The 26,316-nt window shown below is 38.9% G+C and overlaps 1 protein-coding gene across 1 annotated transcript in view; it reads left to right on the top strand.

Annotated features, from left to right (window-relative positions):
• lamc3 (laminin, gamma 3) overlaps window positions 1-26,316 on the top strand; it is a 107,418-nt gene that overhangs the window by 37,109 nt on the left and 43,993 nt on the right. The window contains exons 5-9 of the mRNA XM_053339965.1: window positions 9,891-10,079; window positions 11,161-11,278; window positions 19,401-19,499; window positions 20,424-20,560; window positions 21,658-21,777. Coding sequence (XP_053195940.1) covers window positions 9,891-10,079; window positions 11,161-11,278; window positions 19,401-19,499; window positions 20,424-20,560; window positions 21,658-21,777 — 663 coding nt within the window. The remainder of the gene's footprint in view (window positions 1-9,890; window positions 10,080-11,160; window positions 11,279-19,400; window positions 19,500-20,423; window positions 20,561-21,657; window positions 21,778-26,316) is intronic.

The raw sequence follows: 26,316 nt of genomic DNA, 5'->3' as shown, positions 1-26,316 counted from the left end.
AAAAATTTTCAATTTGAGAAAATTCTCGTATTTCCTGAGCTAGATAATGTCCTTAAAATCTTTCTTGAGGATTATTATCTAACAAGTGAATCATCTCAAAGCTTTTACTGTAATTGATCATTTTTCAGCATTTAATATAGTTTACCATTTTGACCGCTTTAATACTCACATCTTCGTGGTGGAAAGGGCCACTTGTGTCATATCACTCTCCACTTCATCTCCTCCTCGGCTGACACTGACAGCAGTGCTACTACTGGCAAAAGCGTCTGGCTTGTCCAGTGTTGGGAGGGTTACTTCCGTCTGTACCTAGATTTGGCGTCACTGTGAAAAAGGTCGACACCTTTTGTGGTATTGATAAAAACGGTTTACTTTCCTCTCGCCTTCTCCTCTTCTCCGCTCCACTGAGATAACTCCGCTTAATTTTTCTCAACTCAAAACCTCTCAAAATCGCGCCAACAAGTTTGTTTTGGTACCGTCTTCCTGAATCAAGCCTGCACATGCGCAGTAACATAGAATAGTCCATTGTATGAGAAGGGAGGGGGAGCAGTCAAAATGATCACGCTAGATTAAGCATTTTTATGTATTTTTGAGCGTGCAAATTAAGACTAAAACAATAATAATTAATTTAAATCGAAGAAACATTTATTAAACAGTTTTTATGAGACTTTTGGGGGGCCCTTGAAATCTCGGGGCCCCAGGCAATTGCCTGTGTTTGCGTAATGGTTATTCCGCCTCTGACTGTCCCATTTGGCATTTGCCAGTCAGAGATCCCACGATTATAAAAATGTAATAATCGACATAAAACGATTATTGTTCCGCCCGGTGCGGCGCACCTGTGACACAAATCCAACGCCCCGTCTTTCCCAGCAAATTCTGTGTCCCGCCCCGTCCCGCCCCTTATATTAGACCCGCTGGAGGAACGGTGTGTTTCTGAGCAGATCTGGGAGATTTAAAATGACAGAAAGGCCTTCGGTTGACAAGAAGAAAGGTAGGACTGGGACATTCTCATTTGAGTCTGTGTTTTTGTCAGTGTTGCTTTGCAGATTCTTCCCACTTTTCTTACTCAATGTTGCATTGTAATATTGCACATCCTCCAATAGATTAGTGCAGAATAAAAGTGTCTTTCTAGGCACAGATTAAACCCGATATAAATCCTTATCATGTACGTATCGGTATCGAGAGAAAAACTTTTAAAACACATGTTGCTGTGTGTGGTATCAGGTTGCTAATGGAAGTTTTAAGGGGACTTTTTATGTGTGTTTCAGTATTACATGATCGTGTCTGAGTGTGTTACATGATTGTGTCTTTTCTGAGTAATTTTACCATCAGTCTAGGTTGTTTATCAAAAGTTTATATTGGACTGATGTTTTTATTTTTCTTGCTTTTTGCTTTGTGGTTATGAGGTTTATGAGGAGGAATATGGACATTGTTGTGTAAGAGTTGGTGTTTGTGTGTATCCGGGGTGCAATGAGATGTCATTCTCATCAAAATTATCCCCCTCTGAGACTGAAATCATTTACAGCCCAAGCAGGTTGCTGCAGGTCTCCATGATTTTACTTGTTTGTTTGATGTTGTCATCAGCTTAGCCTCAGGCTGTTTCAGTGGGTCTGTACTTTAAATCCTTTCTTGCCCCTGATTTAAGATTGAAGGCTGCAGTTGTAGCTGGAAAACTGTGATCATTTTTTAAAAACATCAATAGTATATTTCATAACAGATATATCAGACACTTATCATCTAAACCTATTGGTAGTGCCCCTACTTTGAAATATGATGGATAAAGACGTACATTTAAACCAAAAATCAGTTCCCCTTTTATATCTTCATTATTACTACTGTTGTTGTTTTTGCCTGTGTCGTATTATAGTCATTTAGGGCAATTAAAAAGCCCCAAATGCTTCTACACAAAACAGATATTGTATTAAATGTATGTTTTTTTTCCATATTACAAATAAAAAGTGTAAAAATAACTTTTTTTAGTATTTAGAAATGCTAGAAATCAGTAAATTCATTTTTAGAGATGAATTTCTATGTAGCTGGGGTGGTATCATGGAGAAAAAATAATAATAATAATAATATTTTTTGTCTGAGTGACACTCGCATTCAGACTCGTTCTCACTGTCATGCCACTTAAACAAATCACCAGTTCACCAAATAAGAGGCACAAAGTGACTCTACAATGGAAAATATCCAGTAGGTGTATAGGTTAGCCAGGCTTCCCGGAAAATGTCTGAATAACAAGCTTTCTCTTCCACATTTAAGCTCCTGAGATTGGTGCATTATTAATGAGAGTGTAAAAAGCCACACTTTACGGGGCTTTAGTAGGCGGAGGTGCACACACATGCTTCTTCTTTTAGCTTTTTTCACTCTGCTCTTCCGTGTCTGTCATGCATTAGATTAATAAATCTCACCTGTTATTTTCACTGAATAATCGGTAATGCGGTTGTAATGTGTTATTCCCCCACATCTGTTTGTATGTAGTATTCTTTTGAGTTCATTAAATACCTGCTGTGCCATCACACAGCAGGAGTAACGAGATATTAGCAGATCCAATTTTTATGCACACAGCACAGCTATTATAATTACCTTGTCATGGTGATAGGATCAGTCAGGATCTAACAGTAAATTACATCAGACAGACAGGGTGTAACACAGATTCTTAGAGATCTTATGTATTGACAACTTTAAAATAAACCTTGTGTCTCCATCAAATCTGCTTTTATGTAACAAAAAGCAAGCAATTGTGAAATAAGCTTGATCTGTAATAATTCACAAAGTTTTAATTTTTAATAGAATTATATAATTTGGCATTGCTTTCCTTTCAGTCCCATCCCCATCCAACCTATATCCAGTCTAGCAAATTGTATACAGTATGTATGTATGACACTAATCATCTGTTACAACGCTGCATTTCCACCTAGACCGAAGAATATATAAATATGATTGCTTTTCGCCCAGAATGCAAATTAGCATCTATGTCAACATCCTTCCACTTCATTTCCTGCTGAGTCCTTTTCGCTTCAACTCCCAAATGGCTCAGTCCTCATGATCTGCATCACAATAGCTTTCCATGTTGTGCTTTCTGTGTACACTCGGTTACCTGTCGGCCACAAACAGTCAAGGCAGGCGTTGTCTCGGATGAGAGTTGTATTTATTGAGTACAATCAATAGCACATATAAATGGTGCTTTTCTATCTTAGCAGACAAAGCACTTTACAATTTGCTTCTCATTCACCTATTCACCAAAGATATCATCAACTCTCTGATTAATGGACCATCCATTGTACATGTTGTGCCTCAGCTGTCCTGTTATATTTATTTGAATGTAGAATATATGTTTTGGTAGATGAGGCTGCTAACTGTGATTTCAAACCTTTTTCTACAAATTCCAGCTGTAACTGCAGGGAACTGTGTTTGGTAGAGAATGAAAACTATTTTACTAGATTGTAAAATATTTAAACACTTAAATTGCACATTTAAAAACTCACATTGGACTTTAGTGAGATCATCTCAATTTTATCGCTAACTAGATTGCCAGTCTTAGAAAGATTTCCAGATTCAGTAGTAGTGAAACGTATGCATCTAAGTGGAAAATGGTGATGTAATTATAATCCCAAAAACGGGCTCTTAAAAGGGAACAGTTGGACAATGAGTTCCTGCTTCATGTTTAATGCTAAGTTAGGGTAACTGTCTCTTGATCTTAGCTTCATATTTAGCAGACAGATATGTGAGTGGTATAAATCATTTAACCATCACATACTATTCATATTCTGACCCATCGCAGTATTTCCTCATAATTAGTCTCAATAACAAACTTCTGAACCACAAATCATTCATAAACATCTCATCAGTCACAAATAAATGTGAGATTATTCCTTAATTAAACTTCCAGACAGCTGAAAGAGTTCATTTCTTAGTTTTTAAGAGGAAAAAACTAAAAAACAATTTAATGGTCCAATGTTACATAAGACAGGACTATTGAACAAATTATATTAAATGTGAAGAACGAATATTTTAGACATTTTAAATGAATATGTGCTGAATATATTTCCTTCTTCGTATTTTAAGTTCATCATTAACTGATCTCAGATGTAAAAATGGGTAAAATTTGACCCTGAACAGGATGTAAGGGTTAAGTCACGACAACAGAGCAGATAAGTGTATTTCTGAAAATGACAAAGTATCCCTTTAATATAGGACGTCCTCCATTCTAAAATTAGTTTTAAAACACACATAGGACTCTTTGTTGTCTCAATGCAAAAGAAATAGTGAGAAAGATTAAATATTAGCAATTACATAAAATGACATGGCCCATATAACAGCATAACAGCAGCACATTTCTGTAGCATGAGTGAAAGGAGATCATAAAACCATGTGCAGACCAACTCCTCAGGCAGTGTAGTCGACAATGTTGATAGATTACTGGGCTGATCTTGTTGGCAAATGCTGCTTTTTTTTAACAACCCCTTATCAAAAAAAGAAAACACATCTTAACCCAAAGCACAGAGGTAACAGGCTGAATAGTGTGTGGGGTTAGGCACAGGTCTGATTTGTTTGTTACACTACATTTAAGATTACAGATATGTATGCCTCATGGTCTCTTATCAGTGCTGGTGTCCTATACTCTCCTGGCTAGTCCGACATATCATTCGTCCAGCAAATTAGATGTAAAAATGAGAAATTATTGTGCCCTCAGGGATTGTTGTCTCTCTATAATGGGTTTTGCAGCAGTACAGTACAAGAAATTATTTATCTAAACAGCAGAAGACAATAGGATGGTGGATTGCATCACTTCTTTCAGGTGAGATGAGGTGAGGTGGCAGTATGAAGGAATCATAGTGCCTACGGCAGCATCCTTTAGCTGCTTGATCTCAGACAACCAGCTGCTGAGTTCAGTACATATATTTGTCTAATTCAATCCAGACACATTGTAGACATAAACAAGGCTCTATTTTTATTTGTTTTCACTCATTTACATGTTATATTCTTTGCATTTGTGACAGTGTGTGTATTTGGTAGGTAATTCAGGCAGTATTTGCATCACAGTAGAGGATTTCTGGTGGATTTTCCTTTGATCAAACATCTTATAGCACTCAGATTGATGCTGACAAGACTCATACACCACCAGTTCTGTTTAGTACTGCTATACCACACTGCTTATTTATTTGGGGCTGAGTGCCTTTAAAAGCACTGCTGATAAAGATGAACATGGCTTTTGCTGTGTGTCCAGGCTAATCTCTTTGACCCAAGCAGTAATATGAGGGCAACGTTCACGCCTATATGGGCATGATATGCAAATTAAAGAGTCCTTAGAAGCCTTCAGCCGGACTATGAAGTGCTGCAGGAACAGCCTCTCAAGAGAGGTTAGTGCCACTGAGTCATAGTCACAATGAAGGCACTGCGCCATCCCTTTTTCTGCAAAGGGATACTGCAGGACCTTTATCTGTAGAGGAGACATCCAGTTACTGTACAGTTCTACATATGCTGTCAAGAGGGGGGGAGATACTTTCATTACAACTGTTTCCTTGATTTCTTTAATAAAAAAAAAAAGTAATCTTTGCAAATGAGAATATTATTTTGGCTGAGAAGGCTGTAACTCACTATAAAGTGTTATATCCTTACACTTACTATTGCAGCCCTGTAGATTTCTTCACTAAAGGTCATCCAAAAATGTATGAGGCATAGTGTTTGAGGAGGTGGTTCCATCAATCACAGGACAGGAGTTCTTTCTGCACTATTTTGTTCCTGCTGAGTCTGGAGCTAAGTTTGCCTGCACAGGCTGTGCGTTTCCAGGACAGGATTGAGGAAAGCAGCATGTGGAAGCGGTGGATGTTGGCGGGTGGACGTAAATGTGGTCAAGATGACCAAACTGTGGCTGTGGAAGGCTGTGTAGAGGTCTTTGTGATAGACTTCTGGAACTGATTTGTCCTTTCTTAGTTCCTGTCTGCCATACTGTGTGTGTGTGTGTGTGTGTGTGTGTGTGTGTGTGTATGTGTACTTGTATAGCTGTCTTTACGAGGACCCATTTGAGTTTTACACCTGGGAAGTGAGGACATTTAAGGAGAGTGAAGACATTTTCACTGGTCCTCACTTTCTGAGGACTTTCTTTAGGTTCAGTTAAGGATAAGGATTTTGGTTAGGTTTAGTTGTGATGGTTAAGGTCATGGTTTGGGGCTAGGGAATGTATTATGTTGATGAATGTCCTCACTAAGATAGTTTTTGTATGTGTGTTCATCCCCCATACACAATGTTCTGCTACACTTATGGCGCTTTTCCACTATACAGTTCTAGCACTACTCGGCTTGACTCAACTCGGTTTGGTACCAGGTACGACCTTTTTCATTGCTTCATAGTACCTACTCAACGCGGGCGGTGTCGTCATAGCATGGCTGCGCGAAACTGCTGTGACTTTGTTTTATACACGACACAAACACATAAACTATGGAGACGATGGTGTACTTGCTGCTCTGCCTGTGCCTTTTGTCACGCACAAAGCAAGAGAAGAGAGTCCAATCTCTGTAACGCCGTTGCCGGTATTTAAAAATGCCGGATTTAATTCTTGTGTCAGACGGCTCGTGACTCTTCCAGTGACGACTCTCTGACCAATCAGTGGCCGGCAGTCTGTTGACATCACATTTTAGTATCGGCTCGGCTCACTTGGAATCTCGGCGGAGCAGGTACTAAAAAAGTACCAGGTACCAGGTACTATCCCTAATGGAAACGCAAAAAAACGAATAGAGTCGAGTCGAGCCGAGTAGTGCTAGAACTGTATAGTGGAAAAGCGCCATTATTGTCCACTCCTTTACTTAAATGGAAAATATGCTGCAGTAATTTATCATGCTTGTGATAATGGGTTTAGTAATGTCATGGCGTTTGATGCCTTTTCATTTGATCAAATACCGCCAATGCACATTACAATGGAAATAATAAACATAGAATGGTTTAAATACAGCTTGGAATGAACTAATTATGATCATACACCTATTATTTAGTGCAGATAACCAAATCAAACGACTGAATAAAACAGTACATACAAAAGCTTGATAAAAGACTCAGGTACTGACACATAAATAGCAACTAATTAAACATATGCAAATATAGTTTGAACTTGGTGAGAGGGATGAGAAGCCAGATGTTCACTTTGCCCATGACGTTCTATAATTAAACAAAGTCTTTTTCCGCACTTCACTTCACTTCACACATGAAGCAACTTTCAACATAACTCTATAGTTAGACCTGAAGTTGTGTCAACTAAAATTTTGAGAAAATGTTCCGCTTTCTGGACTGGACAATCAAACATTCTCACAGTATAACAGTAGACTTCATGTATTACTTAAGAGACGTCAGAGTCGACATGGATTTGAGGAAATCTGACAGAGGCTCTGGCTGCTGTTGACAGTACTGCCACCTGGCTATCGGCTAGCCTGACCAGCAGTGGCAGCACCACTAGCCGGTTCGAGAAAGATAAAGTGGATGGGAGCTGACAAGTAGAGCTGGCTGGTCGAAATTTGTGCTCCAGTCGCCAATCACAAGTGAGTCATGCTGCAGCAACTTTTTATGTGGAGTGTCAGTTTTTGTCAGATTCTGTTGCCCCACAGTCAGAGGGATTGCAGATGTGATAACAAGGGACTTTGTCAAAAGATACATAGTTTTTTTCAAAAGGCCACTCCTAGCAGTGCAGAGACTACTTGTTCCTGCAGTATATTTTCATTTCATCCATCAAAGCTACAATTTCAGGGCAGAGGCTTGAAAGCGAAAGTAATCAATATTTTTGAATGAACAATATGTCCAAATACTGGGGCTAATGTTAAAGGAGGAGCTTATAGTGTCATTTTCTCTACACAGCACAGCTCCATCAAAGATTCCTTTAAACCAGGGGCATTCAAAAACTCACTGAGGTCCAATTTATGAAAATGTCCTCATGTGAAGGTCCAGATCATAATGTCTGTGTTATTTTTCTGTACATCGAAGTAGCATCTGTGTCTAATGGGTAGACTGTAGACTGTCAAATAAATACAGTAGAATTCATTTATCAGTAATTACACTGAACTTGTGGGATTCAAATAAATAATAAAATAAGTAAAAAAGAATAAAATAAATACATTTTCTTTTCTCATATCAAATACATTTTAAAATATAGTGCATTAGGCCTACTGAAAGCTTTTCATTATGATTCAATTGTGAATAAAGTGCTTAGTTTTAGAAAAATAAAAAAGAATCCCTTTATACTTTTAAACTTAACTTAAACTTAAACTAACTTAACTATAAACTTTATTTCACATCTAATAACTATAACAAAACATCTCAACACATATTAAATATTATCTCCGTGTGTATATCAGTCGAGTCTCTCCACATGTCCGAATGCACAGATTTGATTGGCTGATTAGTGTCACATGAGAAGATTGGCTATGCACATTGGCCTGTGAGTTCCTGAGGTCCTTTCCACTTTTATGGTAATAGCTGGAGAAGCTGCACCCATTAAAATAGATATGCTGAGACAAAATTTAACAATCCTCAATATTTCATCAGTTACAGGTCCAGGTCTGGATAGGACAGTGTCCAAACAGTTACACACGTCTCATCTTCCTTATTTAACAGAAGTACCTATAGGAACAGATAGGACATTGGTAGGGGTGTTTATGGTTGTTATTTCCATAAATACCAAAATTATCCATCTATAAAATATATATATGGGGAAACCTTTTACAGTGCTGCATACTGCATATGATTAGTATATATTTAGAAAGTAGAACTAAAGTGATTCATTACAAGATGATTAGTTAAAACATTTCAATTCAATTTCAAAGAACATGTCATGTATTTCCTCATTGAAGTTTTCTTAAAAAATATAGTTAAAATCTCGTCTCGTCTCGATCTTGTGAACCCAATGTTGTGTCCTATCTCGTCTCGTGACCTGAGTGTATCGTCACACCCCTAGACATTGGTGTTTACCAAGCAGCTAACCTATACAGTTTGGAGGTTCAACAGGTTAAAGAGGGAAATGACAAATCACTTAATTGATTCCATTGATTCAGAGATTCATAGTGAGTGACTTGTGTAGTTTTTTGTTGTAAGGTAAGCAGTTGCATCGCAGCTCAAATGTACTTCAGTATGTACAGTAAGTGAACGCATCACTTGTACTCTTCTCATATTGAGAGGAATCTAAGATTTTAGATAGTATAGAAATCTTATACACAATCTGGGCTTTTCTAACACTTCAGTGAACTCTTATTGACTCATAATAATGCCATAAATGCAGCATTAGTTAGAGCCAAATGAAACAGAGATTTTAAAGCAACTGGTGATCCTTTTTTTTTTTTTTTAACATAAGGTGAGCACTACTTAGACTGCTTATTAACCAGGAGAGATAATCATGTAGCTATTGCCAGCACAACAGAGAGTTTGATTCATAATAAAATGGGCAATTTCCCCTAAATCCCCCCTCAGGGTAACTGGTAAACTAAGGAGGGATTTGATGTGAGGGGTATGAGAGCTGTGATGGTGTGTTATCAGCTGAGTAATTTGCTCTTGTATAAACATGAATTACTGTTATCTAAGTGCCCCCTGACAGCCGATTGGCTCCTCATTAGGCCTGTGTGAAATGAGATTAGCAACGAGCCTCTAAATTATGATCCAATCCCAGAACGCATAATCTCTCACACATATAACCTCCCTCTGTCTCTTCCCTCTTCCCTCTTCCCTCTTCCCTCTGCCTATTTCTGTCTTCTCTCTTTTTTTTACCTTGTTGCCTCTTCTTCTTCTTCTTCTTCTTCATTTTCGCATTCATCCCCCCGTGGCTGCTCTTCCCTCGTTTCTTCACATCTCTCCTTACTTGACCTCTTGCTCTTCCTCTATCTCTATCTCGCTTTCATTCCCCCCCTCGCTCGCAGAGTGCAACTGCAGTGGGAGATCAGAGGAGTGTGTGTTCGACATGGAGCAGTACCGGAGCACTGGCAGTGGGGGGCGCTGTGTGAACTGCAGGGACAACACTGATGGGCCCCACTGTGAGAGATGCAGAGAGAACCACTACAGGAGATCACCTGAAGAGCCTTGCCTGCCCTGCAACTGCAATATCAATGGTAAACTCCACATACAAAACCCTTAATTGTTTTTTATGATAACTTAAGAATCCTTTATTATATTCCATGCCAAGAGCTTTAGTCACATCTTTTTGTTTATTCTTGCATGACATTTAATCATTGTTAAACTAGAAAATGCTGTATTGGCACAATAAGGTACCATAACCAAGATTTGGCTACAGATGAAAAGGATTCATAGGATTATAATTGTTGCAAAATTTTATGGCCAAATGTTTTTAAATGATTAATAACACTACATTAATATTTCCTAATTCATCTACTACTCAACTGCCAAACCTTAGCCTAAGAGAGGAATCTTTTCCTATTCATAATTCATACAATCTTGTTCATCTCATGTCTTGCACATCTCATCAGATTTATTCTTCGCTGTACAGTAGTTTCCCAAATGACTATTAAAGAAATCCATGACTTTACTAAGACCTATACTGTTGTAAATGTATCCAGTTGACTCACTGAACGGTATCAATAAGGAGACTCAGTGGCTCATTGAATTCTAAAGTCTAAATTTAGGAGTAGGGCAATAAATGTTTTGGCTCCTAATTACACTATCATCAGGGTAAAAGAGAGAGGGAACCAGAGAAGGATAAATGAACAAATACATCAGCTATCTTTTTCCTGTACATCTCCTAAACGGTGTAAGGTGATTGCACAGAGCTGTTGGACTCCATTATATTGATCAAAGTTTATAGAAAATTCCATCAGGCTTCCTTTTTTCTCTTGTCCACAATGCCTCAGCTGCTCTTTTTTCTCCATTAACTAAAGATACAGTGTGTCAGCTGCAGTGTAGTTGCAAGTTTATATCCTCCTCCTCCTCCAGGCTCATCTCAAGGGGTTTATGAACAAGAATTCAATAGAAGGTGTTCATTTAATCCCCATCATAACACATTATTATCAATATATTGATCTATTTCATATAATATTTCAATAACCTTTATGGATTATGAGATATTTCTTCCATTTTTCTTGACAACAAACCTCCTTTTTTATCCCTTTTGTGTTTCTCTCTGTGAACCTTTTATGTTTCCTTTTTCTTGCATTATCCATCTGCTGTCCCTCGCAGCATCAGTGAGTCTACAGTGTGATGAAGGAGGAAAGTGTACGTGTCAAGCCGGCGTGACAGGGGAGAAGTGTGACACGTGTCAGGCTGGTTTTCACTCGCTTGGCCCCGGTGGCTGCAGGTGAGCAACCGGCATAATCATATAAACACAGATGACGTATTAACAGAGAAAACACAGAATAAAAGGAAATGTCTATCTATCGCTCTATCTGCTCATCTACTGTATCTGGAAGTGAAAAAAATATTACATGTGTTATCAAAAGGATTACACAGAGGATAGCCAAATGTGTGTGATTTGGTTATAGAGATAGTTCATAGACACAGAGTGGTTTGGGGGATTTTGATGTTTTTCCCACTCTCCCAGACTATGAAACTAATAAATGCCTTTAGACAGACTTTTTTTAATCATTGAGTATAGTCTGAAGTTATGCCAAACAGCAATATCAGGCTACCTTGGCTCAATTTTAGAGTGTCTATGGGATCAAATAACAATCATGATCCCATAGGCATCCAGGAATTGAGCGAAACTAAGCAAGTAAACTAAAGGGGAGGGGGGAGGGGGGGGGGGGGCTTTTTTCAATCTGTGTCTGAGGGATGGCTCCTAGTCTCAAACTTTAAAAACCCTGATCTAAAGAAAGAAATAGTTGAAGAATGATAGTAGGCCAGCTAAAAACAGACACAGACTTTGTTTAATGAATCTTACCTGTTCTGCAGTTATAGCCTCTAACTTCCCCGAGTGAGAATTTATCAAACTACAAGGCAGCTGTAAACAAGAGGATTCTCATTTCTCTATGTGACACCACTGTGAATTGGTGACCTTCTTATCAGCAAATAGGATGTGCCAAATAGCAGAATCAAACTGCTATAACAACGGTTCTAACAAGCAAGGCAACACAGAGCCGCCCTAAAATGTACCTCACATGAACCAGGGGGGAAAAAATCAACCTTTCACTTTAATTAAGATTTCAACAAACATTTCAATCAAAGTCAAAGGGCATCATAAGATATGTGCTACTCATTTCTGCTTTTTCAAACTCATTTGTATTTCATGGAGAAAAGCTCATATATTTTTTTTAGCGAGTTGTTGATTGACCAAATCTACATGGTTTACATTTTAATTGAATGCAATCCACAGGTGCATTACAACCCAATCTAATTTAACTATATATATTCAATCTGCTCTAATCAGTATTTTACATAAACATTGAATATGAGAGGGATTGCTCATAGATACAAACTTGGAGAGAATTACTACCTGACTCTAATCTGAGCTTTATGGAACATTTTAGCTCTTAGGGGTTTTACATCCCCCGACATAACTGTTTTAGTTCACTCTCACCACTCTCAGTGTCATTTTTTGCTTTTATCTGCATGCTGCTGGCCTCAAACCTAAACTTGTTCGCATCCCAAACAGTTTTTGCATTCAAACCACTTTTTTTTTTTTTAGACTTCATACAGTTTTTGCTGAAACTTTAACATATTTGCTATCGTGCCATAGTTTTATTTAGCAAGTTATGCCATCCTCCGATGAATGATTAAAAAAAAAAACTGTTCTGCCCTTCCCTCATCTGAAACAGAGTAGCTACAATTTGTGTTCAAATAACTACAATCCCTGCAAACTATTGCCATGAATTCCCTCCTGCTGCACATGGTCAGTGTTTCCGTTGGTCGGCCAGCCGTCGTGACTAAAAGTAGAGAAAGACCTGGTGTTTGAAGATCCCAGAGACCATGCAGCCTCCTCCATCTGTTACCATGGTGACCAGATCCAGCCTCCCTCCCTCCCTCCAGAAACTTCAGAGAATAGTTTTAGTTGATGCCAACCCCAAGGAGAAACTTAGTCTCAATAACTTTCCTCCAACTATAGATGAGCGTTTTGCACATTTGCTTATTAGGAAAGATTAGAGTAGTTATATTTTGTCCCGTGTTAATTTAGATCCATTGACCTAAACTTCCGCAATCTTTATTTACCGTTACCAACTTTTTTATTGGCTGGCTTTCATAGATTGTTGTTAATTCAGTTTATTCATGGTTTGATAATTCCAGTTTCACTTCATTAATGGTATTGTATTAATTATTGTGCAGTTTATAAGTGCTCCCATTTATCGAAATAAATGTTTTCTTTCTTGCAGTAATGAAATACTCAGTGGCTGGAAAAAGATCAAAATCTTAAAATAGATATCATATAATAATAGTCCTTTTTCAATTGAGGTGGGGTCCTGAACAAGTACAAAGTGATCACATTCATTAAAGTATTGCTTTTCCATATTTGCTCGTAGCTCCTGTAAGCTACTAGAATCAGTGCGGCAGGTTAAATTGATATTAAGAGTTGCCAGAGTTGCTTTCATTCCTCAGATGTGAGACTGATTTACCTCAGACGTTTTTTTTTTTTACAGTCACAGGCTCAGTTTGGCTATTTTTCTGCGTCCTTTGTTGTAGCGTGAAGATGCACTGACCCGATGCATACATTTTGATGATGAAAAGCACATTCCAACTTCCTGTGACCTGAGAGCTCTCTTCTAAGTATATGTGCATATGAGTCTGCATGTAAATGTATATGAGGGTGCATATGTGTGTGTGTGTGTGTGTGTGTGTGTGTTGTATTATTTATATTCATAAGAAGTCTATCCTCGCTCACCCTGACCCCCTCTACCTGCAGAGTGAATGCTAAATTGTGATGGTGTTGAATGGCATATCAATTACTTTTTGGTGTTAATATTATTTCTACCAGCACTGCTGTGGATACTGAGACAACAGATACTGAACTGATCGTTAAACAGAATAATAGACATTCAGTTTGACAAACAATATAGATGAATGGTTTTTATGTTTATTTTTGTTACTTTAAAGCTGCTATGATCATCACTTTTGCAGTAACAGTGGATCAAAATAACTACATGTGTTGTGAATGGGGTCAGTCGTAGTGACAAATCCACAGAGAATTATCACCCAACACTGCAGATCCCATCAGCACTGAAGAGCGTTTCAGAGTCTTTCTTCTATTTTTAAATTTAATTCCACTGCCTGCATATTCACTGTCATAATCAATCAATCATTTAAACTTCATATATGTATATATAGTGTCTGTCATGCAAAATTGCAATACAAGGTTCCTAACAATACAATGAAACCTTGGAAACCTTGCTTCTCTCTCTTGACTTTCTCTTGTTTCTCTCTTAGATACTTTTATTCTCTTGTTGCTCTTACATACCTCTTGTTTTATCTTCTTGTAGTTATCTTTTTTCTTTATCTTCTTTTGCGCACCAATCTTACTTAGTCTTATATTTTTTGTCAGCAAACATACAGAGAAAAGGCCTTGAAAGTAAGCCAGTCACATTAAGTATTTCATTCAGCTTGTTTTTGACATTTGTGAGGTTTTTGACATGTGGCCTGCGCTGCGATCTCTCCGAAAAGCTATTAAACAGTGAACGAGTTAAATTGGACTTTTTCCTCCATCTGCAATGAACCTATGAGAACTTTTCGGCAGATAAACTCTGTCAACCCTACGACTCAAAATAACTGAGAGGGACGAAGTCTACAGGCGGACTTATCAACACAGAGAAGGCAGTCTGACAGAACCAGCCGAACCGGCAGACCTCACCCCACCGGGAGCAGTGTACACTACCTGAGATCTTCCCCACTGGTGTGTTTATGCATGGTTCTAAAGGACGGACAGCTGAGGCCCCTAGGATCCAAATATTACATTAATCCAGGGATATCAGACAGAGTAATTGAAATTTTGTTTAAAAGTAAAACTCAATAAAAGTTTCTTAGCTTCCACATAATTACAGATCCTTCATTAAATTCATCATTAACCATCATCTTTCATTCGTGCGGCTATATCAAGTAACAATCTGTTGAATTCATATTGTATTGCACGTTCATCCTAACATTTATTACACGATTTATCAGATTCGTACTCAATTGTGAGTGTCTATTCTGTGAAGTGATACAGGGGATCAATTGAACCGTAGAACCACATATTCACAAATGTAACTGATTTATCAAAATGTTATTGATTTGAGTCTTAATTAATTCATTTTAATTAATTAATTTGTCCTCCTAATGACTGACAAGAACTAAAAACTCCATAATTAATACAACAATTCAATGAAAATAAATGGTAAGGAAATGATATAGGAAATAAAAGACATGGCCGAAGAGACAGACCATTAAAACACAAAAGAAGATGGTAGATGATAATGTAAGATTTCTTTTAAAGCTATTTACAGATTGTAATGCCCTAGGCTCCCCTGGCAGGCTGTTCCGGCGGCGACCATAGACACTAAATGCTGCCTCCCTGTATTTCTTTGTCCTCATCCAGGGGAACAATTAAAAGGTCAGTGCCAGAAGACCTGAGTGATCTAAAGGGAGCATACATTGGTTTGACAAGTATTCAGGCACTAGTCCATTCAATGAAAGTGAACACGAATAAAAGGATCTTAAAATCTATTCTAAAACTGACAGGCAACCAATGAAGCGACTTCAGGACAGGTGAAGTGTGTGCTGTCCTTGTCTTGGTCAGTACACGTGCTGCAGCATTCTGAACGATCTTAGGTAGACCAGATAGGAAAGTGTTGCCATAATCAAGCCTCCTTGTGATAAAAAGCATGAATAAGTCTCTCAGTTTTTTGCCTAAGAGAGAAACAGTTGCACCTAAGCTATATTTCTGAGGGGATAGAAGGCAGTTTTAGTGAGATTACCGATGTGAGATTCAAATTCAAATCAGGTTCTACAGTGAAGCATACAGAGATTTTTTGCTATAGGGGCTTGGTGTTTTGTGCAAGACATTTTAAGTTAGTGCTCTGTATCTTTCTCAGGACCTTTGCTACGATAATTAAAACCTAATTGTTGAGTTGGAATAAATGATTTGACATCCACAATTTGATATGATCAATGCATTTGAACCAGTTTATCAATAGGACCGATGAAGACAGTTTTAATTTTTTTCTTATCATTGGCATAGCTATAAAATTAACCTTGTGTTCACTGATATTTCGCAGTGGCAGCATATTAGAGCAGGTGGGTCAAACATGCGGCCCGTGGGCCAGAACCGGCCCGCCGAGGGGTGCAATCCGGCCCACTTTCCTTTCTGTGTTCTTTTCCTTCCTTCCTTTCTTCTTTCTGTCCTTCCTTCCATCTGTCCTTCCTCCCTACCTTCCTTTTATCATTTTTTTCATTCCTTCCATCTGTCCTTCCTACCTTCCTTTTTTCCTTTCTTCGTTCCTTTCTTCCTTCCATCTGTCCTTTCTACCTTCCTTTTTTCCTTTCTTGGTTCCTTTCGTCCTTCCATCTGTCCTTCCTCCCTTTCTTCCTTCCTCCGTTTCTTCCATCTGTCCTTCCGTCCTTCTGTCCTTCCTGCCATCTGTCCTTCCTACCTTCCTGTTTTCCTTTCTTCATTTGTTCGTTCGTTCCTCTGTTTCTTCCATCTGTCCTTCCTTCTTTCCTTCCTTCCTTCTGTCTGTCCTTCCTACCTTTCTTCTCTCTTTCATTTTGTCTCTCTTTCCTTCCTTCCCTTCTTATTTCCTTCCTTTCTTCCCTCCATCTATTTAATGATCCGGCCCACATGAGATCAAATTGGTCTGTATGTGGCCCTTGAATGAATATGAGTTTGACACCCCTGTATTAGAGGGTGAAAGCCAGATTGAAACTTCTCAAATATACAGCTGCAATGTAGATAATCATTTTAGCCGTTTAAATACTTTAATACTAATTTTTTTAAGAATTATGCTTTAAAAAGAAAGCATTGAAGCCAGCTTGAAATTGTTAAGTACCAAAGGATCCAGGTTACTTTTCTTTAGGAGAGGTTTCACAATAGCAAGGGGACAATACTAGTCAGCTGGGAGTGATTTACAATTGCTAGCACTTCATCCTCTAGACAATTAAAGACAGTTTTACAAAAGGTGATGGGGATAAGGTCAAATGAGCAGGTGGAAGTTTTTTGTTAAATTAATTTGTACCTGAGTCTTTTCTTTGTGGACAGCAGCTAAATCATTCATAGCAGTCTTGGGCACAGGGAACGTGTTAGGGCGCTCATGCAAATTCTGTATAACATGGTTTAGATCCATCCTGATTTATGTTATCTTGTCTCTGAAACATGCTGCAAACTCATTCATGTTTTTGATGATGAGGTGATGAAAGAGTGGCTTTTTTGGAGCTGGAGTTATGGGGGCTGTCAACAGATAAGAAAAGCATTCGGGGATCATTATGATTTTTTTTTTTTTTTTTAGAAATCAGTTTTGAGAAACAAGCTCGTTTTTCATTGCCAATTGCTTTGTTGAAGATATTGAGGTGTTCTTTTAAAAAAATATCATAATGGACATGCAGCTTATTTTTTTGTCTCCATCTCCATCCACAGTTTTTCTTTAAGTTAAAAATACCCACAGTTCTCCCTGGTGGTTTCTATTTAGATTTAATTTCTGAAGTTTGACAGGTGCTATGGCGTCAAAAGTACAGTAGTCTTCAGCTTATTATCAAAACTGTGGACTAAATCATCCCAAGAGGAAAGAAGGATGTGTGGCGGACGGTGTGTCATTAATATGATTTATGAAAGTTTCTGTAACTTCAGAGGTAAGGTAACTTTTCAACCTGCTCAACAACAAAGCTAGAGGATAATAGATAATAGTAGCATAGTAGCAGTAGTAGTCTGAGATTGCCAAGCCAATTACAGAGGATAAATAAATCCTTAGATCATGATGAGTGATACTTAGATCCAATGTGTGACTGCGGTTGTGAGTCATCCATAGAGCTCAGTACAACTAGGAACTCAGTGGCTTTAGAGTCTCCTGCATTATATCACATGTAGATTAATATCACCTTATCATAATTGCTACTGACACACTATAAAAAGTGCCTGCGGGGTCGGGATTTTAATAGTAATAATAGAACAGTATAGTGTGATGTTCAAAGACACATTGGATAGTCAGTAAATCCGTCAAAGGTAGCCAAAAGCTAGAAAATTGAGAGAAGGGATGTGGCTCACAGAAAGGTTGTGGGAGACCATCCTCAAAAAAACATATGTAACACAGTCACACTGCTTTCATCACTGTTGTTTCTCAGCAGCTGTTTTCAGCACACAAGTTCTGAGAAACCCACTGTACGCTTCCTTCCCAGCACCAAACAGCAGGCTGTCAAAGTTATCAACAAGCTGGTGAATCTAGTGGAACATTAGCAGCTACAGGCCTCCATGATGTGGTTTTTCTCAGAAGTTAGGGGAAATCAAACTAAAAGCTAAAAGAAATATTAAATGCACATTTGTCAGATGGCTAAAAATACAACTATTCAGTCGTGTTCAGTATATCAATTTAAAAGGTGACGTGTCAGTGTTGCCCTAAAGTGAACAAAAAAATCACTTAATGCAGGTCTTAAGTGAGGCTCAAGATGAGGGAGGCTTTATTGAAAACCAGATCATTATACATAATCTTTGTAAGTCATCTTCCTTTTTATATCTTTTTTTTCTTTTTTTTAAATATCTGTCAATCACTCCGTTACTAGTTGGCAATAATTAAGTCACAAACCAAAAGCGGACACTAAAAAACCCGTGCTAATGACTGGATTATTATCATGCATATATCCAAAATTCTATCAGCACATATGCATACATGAACACACACAAACACACACACACACACATACACACACACACACCATTTTCTCTCATTCACGCAGCAAAATCGGGCTGTTGAGTTGAGGTGTGAATTATTCAGACCACTGGAGCAGAAACAAGTATCGCCTTGGGATAATTGAATTATTTGTAATAGCGCCTCATTAAAAACTAGATTCTGTGTTATAGTTTCCAACAAAAGTAATCAATCAATGAAGGTGATCAAACACATTTTGACATGATCCAAAGGCACTATACTGACCTGCACACCTACTCACTTGTTTTTTTTATCAAGATTGTTTACAACACCTTTTTAATTTTTTATGATGGATTGTGCACTAAATAAAGCATCTTAGGGTTGACCATTTGCATAAACACTTGTAGTTTTTTGAATAAGTGAGGTGATAACAGAAACACATTGACCTATTCAAGGCCGAGAACAAGTATCCATGTTGTTGAAGCGTCCTTGAGCACGACACCCCACTGATTCCAGAGCTGCTTTAGTGCGGCTGACCATCTGTGATCCGAAGGAGGGGGGGGTGGTGAAGCTACACAATCATTGTCTTTATCATTCACAGCTACACACTTTCTCCCCCATGCACATGTTCAATCTTTCATCTTCACCTCACTTGTTGCCTTGTAGGACATGCGAGTGTAACCCCAGCGGGAGTGTGGGCGACTGTTCTCCTCTGGATGGACGCTGTCACTGTAAGCCAAACGTGGAGGGACAGAACTGTGGCAGGTGAGGCTCCATGCTTTACGTCACGCATTTGCGCACATGGCCTGTGGTTACCAAGGCAACTGTTTTTGTAGTCTCTTGCACAATAGAACAACTGAATCGGTGATGGACAGTTAATCACTTCGTGCCCAGAATATAGTAGTTTCTCTATGGTCTGGTCTTTATATTTTAAGTCTTATAATTTAGAATAAAGCATTTACATCATAACTCTTAGATTCAACAGCAATGTGTGAAATAATCAAACAGGTCAGCACAAACAACAAGTGGAGCAGAATACAAAAAAATGGTTTAAGAATCATCTGTTTGCTCCAAGTTGCTCTAGGTTTTGGGGGCTATCCATCATTTTGACGACCAGGACAGTGAACATGACTGTTACAATATGCCGATAACTGAGTCTCTGCTTCTCCCTGTCTGTTGCTATCTTGTTCCTCTGGGATACAGGATCAAACAGATAAACTCACTGTGACATTAGCAATACACACAGCCCCAGGTCTCAAACTATTGAATAATTCTGTGCTCCCTGTTTGTTGACTTTTTTTTTGCTGATTTCACGGCTCGTTGGGCAGGCCCCCTCTCCTGTGTAATGTGACTAGTGTACTGGCTGATTTTTAGCGGTGTTCCTCTCCCACCCATATGCCAGCTACTGTCTGTAGGTCAGAGCTCAGGGTCCTTAAAGCTGTGCTCCATTTGGTCCCTTCTACCAATAGCTGTGCAGTATATGCAGCAATCAGCACCCCCAGACTGCTGCGCTGAGAACAACTTAAAGAGATTAGTCAGAATAACACTACACCAAGGATGTGGTAAATAGCTGCAATGACGTGTGTGTGCTGGATCTGCATGTTAATAACTTTTTATGCTTATCTGTGTGTGTGTGTGTGTGTGTGTGTGTGTGTGTGTGTGTGTGTGTGTGTGTGTTTTTATCAACAGATGCAAACCAGGTTTTTTCAACTTTCAACAAGTAAACCCAGCAGGCTGCCAGCCGTGTTTCTGCTCTGGCCACTCTCTGGCCTGCGTCTCATCCAATAACTATGCAGCTTTCAACATCACTTCTGACTTCATGGAAGGTATTGTTGTATGTAAGCTAATCAGCCATTCATGAAAGTGTTTCATCTAAGCTAAAATGAACAAGGTCAACTGTTTGCTTTTTTACCCCCTTGCTGAGAATTACTTGAGAAGATTGATACTGTTCTCATGTCCATATGTTAAATATGAAACTAGAGCCAGCAGGTGGTCGGCCTAGCTTAGAATAAAGACTGAAAGCCTTGTTGAGTCCCAAGGGGGAAAAAAAGCTTACCAGAACGTATTGATTTTACAAATTAACATATTATAAAACTTGTATAAAATCTGATCTCATCTTCCAACAGAGCCAGGGAAAGTGTTGCCTCCTTTGACCATACTTTATGATAAGCTAGCTTCATGTTTGATATGGAAGTCATGTTGATTTCATCATCTAACTCTTGAAAGAGAAGACACTTCTATAAATGTTGATCTACTGTATTCCTTTAATTACCATTGAGTGTGTGCAGCATATTTCTCTTTATAGGCTAATTTTATCAGGTACTGTCAATTCTTTAAATTTGTATTTTAAGGGCACATTTTTAATATATGGACAACTGATGAAAATTAGACGTCAATGTTAAAATCTTCAAATTTTTTTCTTGTTGATCGACAAGTACAGTCATTTGCTCTTTGGGAGTATCAGACAGTGTTATCCAGCTCTGCTCTGATTGGTTCAATCTGAGAGTAGATTGACTCTCAACCATGCAGATCAAAGCCACCTGTGCAATAAATGTGTCTCTGTCTGTAGATTGCTTATTCTGCTTTGTGAGGCTTATTTGATAATGCCTGATGAAGATCTCTATTGTGTCGTAACATTGCTCAATTAAATTAAATGAGCTTCGAGCTGTCAGTGCATTTTGTGGCTCTTTAGTCTGACTTTTGCTCTGAGAATTGTCCCTGACAAATGAACAAGTCATATGAATAATAATCTCAAGATCAAGTAAATCCAGTAAAAGGAAAAAAAACATATTATCTGTAATAACTCAAAATATTTAAACTCTTTGTAAGCTCTTGTACTTACTATATTTATCCTGGTCTTCTGTGAACCTGGGGAGAGCTGTAGCTGTAACTAATGTTTTGAAATGTCTTATTTTACCTCCAGAACAGGATGACTGGGTGGGAGAGTTCTCTGGAGGGCAGGAGTACCCCCTGCTGTGGAAGGAAGGAGAAGTCTACCTGCTGCCTCTCTCTGAGGAAGACACTGGCTTCTACAAAGCCCCTGGTGAGTCATAGAGGAAAATAATAGAGATTTCAGATCATCCATGAGGACAAATCGTTACCCCAGGTTGGATCACACAGATGGCTTACAGTCCCCAAGAAGATGTTTTAGTATTGTCAGTTTATGTTATTAGATAATAAACCCCTAGTTCTTACTCTTATTGTAAATGTGTGTTAGTAGAGCATCTTTAATACCCATAGCTTGTTCCTGTTGTTCCTTAGTGAGATTAATCAGAGTCTTTGGCAGCGGGTCATACAGCGGATATTCTGACACCATTTCCTCCAATCCCTTATCAGAGCCATTAGAAGATAGGGGAATAAGCTGGCCCAGCTATAGGACTTAGGGCTCATTTCTATCAGCCGCCCCAGCAGCATAGGCCTGATGGAATTGGATGTCTTGGCCATGCTGGAGAAGCAACAAAGTGAAAATTGGCTTGGTTTCTTTTTGTCTCCACTAAGTCGGTTCTCGGCATCAACTCATAGCCCCTCCAGCCACCATGCAGTCCACAGCCAGAAGCAAACAGGAGCAATCCCATTAACTCGGCATCCTGGAGGTTTAATTCCCAAAATGTGTGATCACAGAGAAACGACTCCATATTTGAGGCATCTTTTTTTAGAAAGATGAAATGCTCGCAGGCTGAAAGAAGATGTGACAAAGCCTGGTGGCCAAGCGTAATTTGCAGAATGTCACAATGAATGCGTTGATAAGTAATGGCTGTGCAAGTTTGACTGTTTGTGTGTTTGTGTGTGTACACGTGGCATGAGCATAAGTCCGTAATGAGTGTTTGCAACGCTCTACAGTACCATATGGCTATGCGTGTAATTATAAATGTACATAGTTAATGATGTTTTTTAAAGTTGCCTTCTTCTTCCCACTCTCTATAGTGACGTCTCTATAGGCCACCTCATACAGATTAGAGGCCCAACTGGCCGAGAGCAGCTTTGTGGCAGCCTGCTTATCTACTTTGTGCAGTGCTTGTTCATGTTGTTTTCTCTATATAATAAATGCACAAAACTATTGCCTTGCCATCCCTATTAATGATCTCATTTTCTCTCGCCTTTTTTTCGTGGTGGTGCATGTGTACAGTCACTTTAAAGATTAGACCGGAGCAGCATCGGCTTTGAAAGCAGACTCAGCTCTGGAATATTCTCTCTCTCACACTCTCTCTCTCTCTCTCTCACACTCTCTCGCACCACTGTGTCTCTCCTCTTTTTACTTTTAATTTGTATTTGTGTGCTGAAATCCCTCCAGTGTGTTCTACACCAAAGGAAAAGATAATTCTGACTGACAACTGAGCGTCGAACATCACACAATTTCTGCGATTCTCATGTCACTGCAATTTGTCTTGAGCTTTGCCTGTCACATAAGGGACAGGATTCAATCATCAGCTTTAAAAAAAAAAAAAAAAAAAAAAAATTGAATTGGTCGAGAGAGTAGTGTGTTTGTGATGTGCGAGCTTCACCCAGTACCAGAAATATAAACCGATGCAGGACAAGAGGACAAGATGTCAAACATGTTCTCTCAAAAAACTATCTGACAAGGAGTTGTTGAGCCAGACAGGGATAGTTGCAGAAGTGTGAATAAAAAAAGAGAGAGGGGGCAGGATTTCATTGAGCTTCCTGAATTCCCTCGTGACAATCAGGCCAACATAATGGTCAGACCTTCACTCTTTCCTCCTTTTCTATTCTCAGTTATTTGACACCCCTATTGTTGAATGACCGACCCAGTCAAGACATCAGAATTGTTCCTTCTTTGTCCAAAATGCTCATTTCTGTCAACATCTTAAATGGTCCTCTTCCCTATTTTCCCTCCACTACTGATGTGTCAAGTGTTGGGGACACTTTAGGACACAGTCTTCTCTCTGAAGCATGTTCATTGCCACTTGTCCTCCTCCTGATCCTGGACATCTGCTTGACAGTTGACACAGGCGGAGTTCAAGTCCCCCGTGGTGACTCAACATACTGAACACTTGAGCACAGCTGCCAGGATCTATCATGAAGCATGAAGTACTTCCCTAAACAGTTGCTTTGACCTGCCTCCAACCTCTGTGGTCACCACTTGAATCTGCTGGACAGTAACTGTGGATCTCTTGGCTGAGCAACATTTCATGCTGAAGGGGGCATCATCTAGCATAAGTCCTTACAGCCGTCTGTTGAGAAGCTTGCAATGTTGATCCTTTTCATATGTGCAGCACAGGCCAACCTGCTATGCCTGAAGCAGCAGGGAGACTCAAAGAAAGGTGGTTGGAAGGGAGGAAAGAAGGAAAGGAAGACAGAATTTTAATGAAAAAGCCCTCTAGTAGAAGGCAAGGGAGCAGCATATGGCTGCTCTTGTGCTCAGTTGAGGAGTATAACAGAGAGCAAAGATACATGAGAGCAGCTCCAGGCTACCTGTCACTCTGATTCAAAAGCCTCAAAAAACATAAGCTCTACCTGCACCTCGGCCTGCATGCAGTGCAGTCAGGTGGCCTTGTCATCTGGAAAAAATAGCAAAACAGAAAGGAGATGTAGGAAAGGGAAAATAGAAAATTGAGTGGAGAGATAGAAAGATGGATAAAGACCGAGGAGAGAGAATATAAATAGGAAAAAGGGGTGTAGGGAAAGATAAGCAGAGGGAAATCAGAAGGTGAAGGAGTGTTTAAGTGAGTCTTGAGTGGGAGAGTTAAAGGTTCATAATATGTTAAATCAGCTTGGTTGTATAAGTGATGTCTGAATACATTAAAAAGAAACAATATTTATACCAACTGCAAATGGCAATGCACAAATGCTTGGCAGAAAGCCTACAGTTGTAGCCTCATCCCAACCTTTCTGATTGCTTTCCAAGAGAGTTTCACTTCCATGAATTGTATAAATTGGGGATATGGCAACTCACTCATTCATTAATTCTGTTACACTCAGTGGAACCTGCTCACACTTGTATGTATATTATAGTAGATGACTTTCTATGCTTATGAAATAGTTCATTTTAATATTCTAAACCCCTGTGAAGTGTTATAGCTACCAAATTTGACTTTTTCCACATCTACCTGTAGCAACACGCCTACACCAACGCCTTTTGTGTTCTTAAAAATGTTTTCTACCGTACTATTTTTGGTCTTAACACCTGCCAATAAAAGAACAGTATGACTTCTTCACTGACATTTGCGCAAGACCTCTTAAACAACTTTTGTGTGGGTTGGGGAAGAAGGAAGAAGAGGCTGTCCTCATGTGCTGATCTTTACTCAAAGGCGACCCCAGGTTCATTCAGCTTCACACTCCACTTTGTCCCCTGTTACTTCCCTAAAGCATACCACATAGATTTCAGTCTTTTTTGACATGAGACAAACAGGACATATGTATAAAATAAATGGCACATCAACAGAATAGCACTAATTCAGTTGTTAGACATTAAATCGAGAAAAGGTTGCCAGATTTTAAAAAAAGGTTTCCACTTTAGCAGATATAATGTACTTGATTTTCTCCAAGTGTAATACATTTCCCAGTTCTCTCAACCACATTTCAAATGTAGGATCCCTTTCAGATTTCCAAGATTGTAAAAATTAGCTTTCTGGCTAACAATGTTGGAAGAGAAATAGCCTTAGCTTCAGAACTACTTTTCACATTGTCTGGATTGGCCACCCCAAACAACATGGTGAATGGGTCTGGGTTATATGGATGATTAAAGGCCTCAAACAAGCCGTCCCAGAGTGATTGTAGCTTATGACATTCAGTCTTTATTTCTCTTATATGATGATTATTATATCAGATAAATCATCGCTATCAGTTTTGTGGGTGTATTGTGAAGTAGTGTGCATGTGTAATGTCTATTGTTTTAACTGGACCTTTGAATATATGACTGAAACTTTCTTCTTTTCATGTTATCAGGTTTCTGTTCACGTATATTGTACCTGCAGGCAGAGCAGTTTAGTGTTAATCTTGATGTCCTGGCAGCACTGGAACCGTTTGACAGATTGAAGTTTGCCCATCCTGTCGTTGCCCCTCGGACTATCTGCATGCTGGTCGATGTTTGAGCCTCAGTGGGACAGTGAGTTTGTGTGAGGCGGCAGTGATTTAATTGAAATGGAGTTGATTTAATTTTGTTGGAGCAGAGTCTAAACCCCCTGATTGATCGTGAGCTCCCCCCAGCATTCCCCAAAAGTTATTTGGGCATGTATCACTTGTTGTGATGGCGGCTTTATGTCTTCCAGGGAGAGTGTCAACAGCGGTACAGTCATAGGACTTCAGATCATTCTGACAGTCTCATGGGAACAAAATAGCAATAAAAAATAGCAGACTGAAGCTTTTCTTTCTTTACTTTTCTTTTCTTACTTCTTTTGGTTAATGTTTATTTTTGATTCAAATACATAAATTAATCTCTATTATTGATATTCATATTTTATGTTACTTTCTATTTTTTTTTTTTTTTTTTTTAGGTCCCTGAACACTCCTAATCCCAATTATATATTCACCCTACAATTATATCAAACAGTGGAAAACAACAAATCCTTATATTGGACAAGCTCAAATCAGAGTGTTTGGCAATTGCTCCTGAAGGAATAGTTTG

Source organism: Scomber japonicus, chromosome 19 (genome assembly GCF_027409825.1).
Source record: "Scomber japonicus isolate fScoJap1 chromosome 19, fScoJap1.pri, whole genome shotgun sequence".
Taxonomy (NCBI): domain Eukaryota; kingdom Metazoa; phylum Chordata; class Actinopteri; order Scombriformes; family Scombridae; genus Scomber; species Scomber japonicus.
Note: the sequence above shows the minus strand (reverse complement) of the source record. Positions and strands in the feature narration are given on the sequence as shown.